We start from the raw sequence: 8,467 nt of genomic DNA, 5'->3' as shown, positions 1-8,467 counted from the left end.
CCTCCCCCACGGGAGCCCAGAGGCCTTATACAGTTTCCTCTTGGGCCAGGGATGTGGGCAGGGGTGAGCAGTGTTGGTGGTCTCTTCCGCTCTGCAGCCTCAGGAGTGCCCACCTGACCAGGCGGTTGGGTCTCTCTCTCACCGGGTCTGGGAGCAGAGAGCTGCTGCGGGCCGGGTTCCGCGGGACCACAAGTTTATTTCTAACATCTTTGATCTCATGTTTTAAAAACCCCTTCTACAAACTGCTAAAATGTCTAAGCTTTAAATGATACATTGTATGTTTTTCAGTGTTCTTAAACCTTAGCATTGTTTCCACCTAAATACTAAAGAAAGTTCAGAGATTCATTCTTTATTAAACCAACTCTGGGTCTGTATTTCAGTTAACCGATGAGTAAATTGCTAAGGCTGTGCTAATAATTTAAAACACTAAATTGTTAATTTCTATAAAATGATATAACAGCACTCACCGCGGCGAAAGGGGCGGGGTGGCCGGGGCCCGCGCTCCCCTCGGTTGCTGCTCGCGGCCCGCCCCACCGCCCCGGCCCCTCGGATGACGGTATATATTCCAGGCGGGCGCGGCTCGGATGAAGGTATATATTCCAGGCGGGCGCGGGACGCCGGCAAGTAGCCGAGGCGAAGAAGCCGGAGCCTAGTCCAGCCGCGGGAGTGTCGAGGGAGTTCCCCCTCCTCTGTTTTTACAAAGCCTCACTACCAGAGCACCAGGAATGTTAATGACCTCAGACAGAGGTTGTCCGCGGCTGGGCAGCAGCACCTGCTGCAGTTCTGGAATGAGCTGTCAGAAGCCCAGCAGGGAGAACTTTATATGGAACTCCAAGCCATGAACTTTGAAGAGCCGAACTCATTTTTCCAGAAGGCCGTTGGCGAATTTGATCGATCTTCTCACCAAGAAAAGGTGGATGCACGGATGGAGCCTGTGCCCAGACAGGTTTTGGGCAGTGCTACCAGAGATCAAGACCAGCTGCAGGCCTGGGAGAGCCAAGGACTTTCCCAGATTTCTCAGAACAAAGTAGCAGTTCTTCTTCTAGCTGGTGGGCAGGGGTCAAGTCTTGGAGTCACGTATCCCAAGGGCATGTATGATGTGGGCTTGCCATCCCACAAGACACTTTTCCAGATACAAGCAGAACGTATTCTGAAGCTGCAGCAGTTAGCTGAGAAACAGTATGGCAACAAGTGTATCATCCCCTGGTATATAATGGCCAGTGGCAGAACGATGGAATCGATGAAGGAGTTCTTTACAAAGCACAAGTTCTTTGGTTTAAAAAAGGAGAACGTGGTCTTTTTCCAGCAGGGAATGCTGCCTGCTATGAGCTTTGATGGGAAAGTTATCTTGGAAGAGAAAAACAAAGTCTCTATGGCTCCAGATGGGAATGGTGGTCTCTACCGGGCTCTTGCAGCCCAAAACATTGTGGAGGACATGGAGCAAAGAGGCATCTGGAGTATTCATGTCTATTGTGTGGATAACATACTGGTGAAAGTGGCAGACCCTCGGTTCATTGGATTCTGCATTCAGAAAGGAGCAGACTGTGGGGCAAAGGTGGTAGAGAAAACCAACCCCACGGAGCCAGTCGGCGTGGTTTGCCGGGTGGATGGGGTGTACCAGGTAGTGGAGTACAGTGAGATCTCTCTGGCCACAGCTCAGAAGCGGAGCTCAGACGGAGGGCTGCAGTTCAATGCGGGGAACATCGCCAATCACTTCTTCACTGTGCCGTTCCTGAAAGATGTTGTCAGTGTTTACGAACCTCAATTGCAGCACCATGTGGCTCAGAAGAAGATTCCATATGTGGATTCCCAGGGCCACTTAATTAAGCCAGACAAGCCAAATGGAATAAAGATGGAAAAATTAGTCTTTGACATCTTCCAGTTTGCAAAGAAGTTTGTGGTGTACGAAGTATTACGGGAAGACGAATTCTCCCCGCTCAAAAATGCAGACAGTCAGAATGGGAAGGACAACCCGACCACTGCAAGGCATGCCTTGATGTCCCTTCACCATTGCTGGGTCCTCAATGCTGGGGGACACTTCATAGATGAAAATGGCTCCCGCCTCCCAGCCATCCCCCGCAGTGCTACAAATGGAAAGTCAGAGACCATCACAGCTGATGTCAATCACAAATTGAAGGATGCCAATGATGTGCCGATCCAGTGTGAGATCTCTCCCCTCATCTCTTACGCTGGAGAAGGGCTTGAAGGCTATGTGGCAGATAAAGACTTCCATGCACCCTTAATCATCGATGAGAACGGAGTTCATGAGCTGGTGAAAAATGGCATATGATTCCTTAAGGGCCACTAGGAAGCCATGGTTTTGATAGATCAACTGTGCACCTGCAGGACCTCTCCTGGACCGCTGACGTTTGGACATTCATGGAGTTTCATTTGCTTGCTGGTATCTGATAAGCAAGACAGACTTCCCAGATCCAGACGACTGGATTTCATTTTTTAAAAGCATTTTTTTTTTTTTGGTGATTCTCATTGAAGGTCTTATTTATATTTCTAACTGTATAAGTTCTTCCAAGCCAAGGCTCACACGGCAAACAGGAAGCTTCATCAGCTTGCCTCTAGTTGGGACGTGCAGCATGACTTCGCTTGTGCTGGAAGCATTTGGTTTTGAAGTTGTACATATTGATAAGTCATCGTACATGTCAGAAGGTTTCTATGGTACTAAAATTTTGTTTTATTTTATCAAGCATTAAAGTTTTTTAAGAAAAAAATGATATAACAGAAACAAATTTCATTCGACTCAACTATATATTATTCCTAATGTTTTCTTTACATTGCTTCTAAATTAAATATTCTCTTGTTTTGTATCAGTGTAAGCAAGAATATGTTTCTGAAAATCATACTTTCTTATTACTCACATTCCCCCATAACCTTGTTGAGTTTTCTGGGAAATGAAGCAGAGTATAGGTTAGAAAGTAAGGAAGAAGGAACATAATCACACCTGTAATCCCAGTTCTCCATTGGATGGAAATGCAAAATGAGATAATATTTGAAAACTAAATTGAAGAATATAATTTACTGTCCTCAATGTGAGAAGATTTATTAGTGTAGACATGGTGACAAATCAATGCTTCTAAGTAGCTATTTCAAGGAAATCATTGCTTTAAGGACAGAAGAGGAAAGATTACAGAGCCAACTGCTTTCCCTTTTCTCTAATGTGACAATATTAGAGACGAGTATTTAAGATTTAATTAATTTGTTAGATAAATTAGATTATTAAATGAACATTTAAATTCTATACATGAAAACTCTTTATGGTGTGTAGTTGGAACAAGACATTTTATGTTACTGAAATTATGAGTCTCTAGTAATAATAACCTTCAGATATATGTCTTAATTTCTCAAATAATTTCTAAATGTTTTTGTGGTGCTTGAAGCTGAAATTCTATCCTTGTGTCATTATCCGTGAATCACATGGAGAAATACTAGAAAGGACTTCTAATTAATCATGTCAGTAAAAATAACATAGTATTTCATATTTTATTTCCTCCTGTATATTCTTAAGAGATTTATATTCTTTAGTCTCTGTCATCATTCTGAATATCAAGTCTTCTTTGGATGATTTTGAGTTGACATCTTGTCTTGTAATTGTGGCTAAGTCTCACTCATATTGGTTAGCAGTACAGACTCAAAATGCTGGGCCTCAATAAAAACCCACAAATTTCAGAGTAACAGAAGTGTAACATAGATCCCCCCATGGTGATAAATTAGAGAATTAAATATAAATGTTTCTAACTTCTGTGAAAAGGATTCTAGCTACTACTTTTAGTATATTTAGATAAATGATTCATTAAATTTTACCATTGAAAGCATTTCACAGAGTGTCAGGAAATTGAACAGAGGTGTGTAGCAGTAGGTGATGGGGTATTATGGGTAGCCACCAGAAAGTACCAGATGCAAGGAAAGAGGCTCCCAGAACCCAAGAAGAAAGCCATTAGCTGAAATACCCAACAAAGGGTAGAGAGAACCTGTAGACACCACATCAAGAGGTTAGGCAAGGCCCCCAGTTGGGCATGGGGTAACACACTCATTTCCAGATTTTAACCCAGTATTGGTTCTGTCTAAAGGAAATATGGGGTCAAAGTATGGAGCAGAGACTGAAGGAAAGGTCATCCAGAGACTGACCAACCTGGCGATCCAACCCATATACAGACACCAAATCCACACACTACTGCAGATGCCAAGAAGTGCTTGCTGTCAGGAGCCTGATATAGCTGTCTCCTGGAAGGCTCTGAGAGAGCCTGGCAAAGATGTAGTAGCTCACAGCCAACCATTTTACTGAGCACAGGAACCCCTATGGAAGAGTCAGAGAAAGGATTGAAGGAGCTGAAACGAGTTTGTAACCCCATAGGGAAAAAGACAATATCAACCAACCTGACTCCCCCAGAGCCTTTAGAGACTAAACCACCAACCAACACATATACATGAAGGGATCCATAGCTCCAGTTGCATATGTAGCAGATAATAGCATTATCTGGCAGCAATTGGAGGAGAGCTACTTGGTCCTGTGAAGGCTCAATGTCCCAGTGTAGGGGAGTGCCAGGACATTTAGGTAGAGTTGGTAGGCCTATAGAGGAGCAACCTCATAAAAGCAAGGGAAGGGTGAATGGGATAGGGGATTTGCAGAGGGGAAACGGGATAATATTTGAAAAGTAAAATATCTAATAAAAAATAGAAGGTTTATGAAGACTAGTAATAATGATCGTGGTCTAATCTTTAAATAAAACAAATGGCTGAATATATAACTTTAAAAAAAATTTTACCATGACTTCTCAATGGATGATTAGATAATTGGCTTATATAATATCATTTTTAATGTCTAATTAGAGAATACATTTTAAGATTGCATATATTGCTTCCTGGTTGCTGCCGCCGCAGAGAGCCCGTGGGCAGCACCCCGCGAGCAAACTTGAGCCTCGGGAACACAGGTAAGACCAACTTGTCTGTTGCAAGAAAACTGCCTGGTGAAATCGGGACACACAGAGGCAGAATTCCTCTAGGACCAGGCATGTCCTGTGTTTATCGGAAGCCCCACACCCGCGGATCCCGGCCCGAAGCAGCTCTCTGCTCCCAGACCCATTGGGAAAGAGACCTCACCGCCTGGTCAGGTGGGCACTCCTGAGGCTGCAGAGCGGAAGAGACCACCAACACTGCCCAGCCTTGCCCACATCCCTGGCCCAAGAGGAAACTGTATAAGACCTCTGGGCTCCCGTGGGGGAGGGCCCAGGAGCGGCAGGACCCCTGCCTGAGACACCGCCGGAACCTGAAGGAAACAGACTGGAAAAACAGTTCTATGCACCCAAATCCCGTGGGAGGGAGAGCTAAACCTTCAGAGAGGCAGACAAGCCTGGGAAACCAGAAGAGACTGCTCTCTGCACACACATCCCGGACGCCAGAGGAAAACAGCAAGGCCATCTGGAACCCTGGTGCACTGAAGCTCCCAGAAGAGGCCGCACAGGTCTTCCTGGTTGCTGCCACCGCAAAGAGCCCATGGGCAGCACCCCGCGAGCGAACTTGAGCCTCGGGACCACAGGTAAGACCAACTTGTATGCTGCAAGTGACCTGCCTGGTGAAATCAAGACACAGGCCCACAGGAACAGCTGAAGACCTGTACAGAGGAAAAACTACACGCACGAAAGCAGAACACTCTGTCCCCATAACTGGCTGAAAGAAAACAGTAAAATAGGTCTACAGCACTCCTGACACACAGGCTTATAGGGACAATCTAGCCACTGTCAGAAATAGCAGAACAAAGTAACACTAGAGATAATCTGATGGAGAGAGGCAAGTGCAGGAACTCAAGCAACAGAAACAAAGACTACATGGCATCATTGGAGCCCAATTCTCCCACCAAAACAAACATGGAATGTCTAAACACACCAGAAAAGCAAGATCTAGTTTCAAAATCATATTTGATCATGATGCTGGAGGACTTCAAGAAAGACGTGAAGAACTCCCTTAGAAAACACAGAAAAACATTAATAAACAAGTAGAAGCCTACAGAGAGGAATCGCAAAAGTGCCTGAAAGAATTCCAGGAAAACATAAATAAACAAGTAGAAGCCCATACAGAGGAGACACAAAAATCCCTGAAAGAACATCAGGAAATCATAAATAAACAAGTAGAAGCCCATAGAGAGGAGTCACAAAAATCCCTGAAAGAATTCCAGGAAAACACAATCAAACAGTTGAAGGAATTAAAAATGGAAATAGAAGCAATCAAGAAAGAACACATGGAAACAACCCTGGATATAGAAAACCAAAAGAAGAGACAAGGAGCTGTAGATACAAGCTTCACCAACAGAATACAAGAGATGGAAGAGATAATCTCGGTGGCAGAAGATTCCATAGAAATCATTGAATCAACTGTCAAAGATAATGTAAAGCAGAAAAAGCTACTGGTCCAAAACATACAGGAAATCCAGGACTCAATGAGAAGATCAAACCTAAGGATAATAGGTATAGAAGAGAATGAAGACTCCCAGCTCAAAGGACCAGTAGATATCTTCAACAAAATCATAGAAGAAAATTTCCCTAACCTAAAAAAAGAGATACCCATAGGCATACAAGAAGCCTACAGAACTCCAAATAGATTGGACCAGAAAAGAAACACCTCGCGTCACATAATAGTCAAAACACCAAACGCACAAAATAAAGAAAGAATATTAAAAGCAGTAAGGGAAAAAGGTCAAGTAACATATAAAGGCAGACCTATCAATATCACACCAGACTTTTTGCCAGAAACTATGAAAGCCAGAAGATCCTGGACAGATGTCATACAGACCCTAAGAGAACACAAATGACAGCCCAGGTTACTGTATCCTGCAAAACTCTCAATTAACATAGATGGAGAAACCAAGATATTCCATGACATAACCAAATTTACACAATATCTTTCTACAAATCCAGCACTACAAAGGATAATAAATGGTAAAGCCCAACATAAGGAGGCAAGCTATACCCTAGAAGAAGCAAGAAAGTAATCGTCTTGGCAACAAAACAAAGAGAATGAAAGCACACATACATAAACTCACATCTAAATATGAATATAATGGGAAGCAATAATCACTATTCCTTAATATCTCTCAACATCAATGGCCTCAACTCCCCAATAAAAAGACATAGATTAACAAACTGGATACGCAACGAGGACCCTGCATTCTGCTGCCTACAGGAAACACACCTCAGAGACAAAGACAGACATTACCTCAGAGTGAAAGGCTGGAAAACAATTTTACAAGCAAATGGTCAGAAGAAGCAAGCTGGAGTAGCCATTCTAATATCAAATAAAATCAATTTTCAACTAAAAGTCATCAAAAAAGATAAGGAAGGACACTTCATATTCATCAAAGGAAAAATCCACCTAGATGAACTCTCAATCCTAAATATCTATGCCCCAAATACAAGGGCACCTACATATGTAAAAGAAACCTTACTAAAGCTCAAAACACACATTGCACCTCACACAATAATAGTAGGAGACTTCAACACCCCACTCTCATCAATGGACAGATCATGGAAACAGAAATTAAACAGAGATGTAGACAGACTAAGAGAAGTCATGAGCCAAATGGACTTAACGGATATTTATAGAACATTCTATCCTAAAGCAAAAGGATATACCTTCTTCTCTGCTCCTCATGGTACTTTCTCCAAAATTGACCATATAATTGGTCAAAAAACGGGCCTCAACAGGTACAGAAAGAGAGAAATAATTCCATGCGTGCTATCGGACCACCACGGCCTAAAACTGGTCTTCAATAACAATCAAGGAAGAATGCCCACATATACTTGAAAATTGAACAATGCTCTACTCAATGATAACCTGGTCAAGGAAGAAATAAAGAAAGAAATTAAAAACTTTTTAGAATTTAATGAAAATGAAGGTACAACATACCCAAACTTATGGGACACAATGAAAGCAGTGCTAAGAGGAAAACTCATAGCGCTGAGTGCCTGCAGAAAGAAACAGGAAAGCGCATATGTCAGCAGCTTGACAGCACACCTAAAAGCTCTAGAACAAAAAGAAGCAAATACACCCAGGAGGAGTAGAAGGCAGGAAATAATCAAACTCAGAGCTGAAATCAACCAAGTAGAAACAAAAAGGACCATAGAAAGAATCAACAGAACCAAAAGTTGGTTTTTTGAGAAAATCAACAAGATAGATAAACCCTTAGCCAGACTAAGGAGAGGACACAGAGAGTGCGTCCAAATTAACAAAATCAGAAATGAAAAGGGAGACATAACTACAGATTCAGAGGAAATTCAAAAAATCATCAGATCTTACTATAAAAACCTATATTCAACAAAACTTGAAAATCTTCAGGAAATGGACAATTTCCTAGACAGATACCAGGTATCGAAGTTAAATCAGGAACAGATAAACCAGTTAAACAACCCCATAACTCCTAAGGAAATAGAAGCAGTCATTAAAGGTCTCCCAACCAAAAAGA

The 8,467-nt window shown here is 42.5% G+C and overlaps 1 protein-coding gene across 1 annotated transcript; it reads left to right on the top strand.

Moving 5' to 3' along the window:
* The first annotated feature begins 584 nt into the window (after positions 1-584).
* Uap1l2 (UDP-N-acteylglucosamine pyrophosphorylase 1-like 2) lies at positions 585-2,471 on the top strand. The gene is given in 2 exon segments (XM_039078104.2): positions 585-644; positions 647-2,471. Coding segments are annotated over 2 exon segments (1,704 nt in total). The 3' UTR covers positions 2,291-2,471.
* Positions 2,472-8,467: the final 5,996 nt, after the last annotated feature.

The sequence above is a fragment of the Rattus norvegicus genome, chromosome 6 (assembly GCF_036323735.1).
Source record: "Rattus norvegicus strain BN/NHsdMcwi chromosome 6, GRCr8, whole genome shotgun sequence".
Classification (NCBI taxonomy): domain Eukaryota; kingdom Metazoa; phylum Chordata; class Mammalia; order Rodentia; family Muridae; genus Rattus; species Rattus norvegicus.
This window is presented reverse-complemented; position numbering and strand designations above follow the sequence as displayed.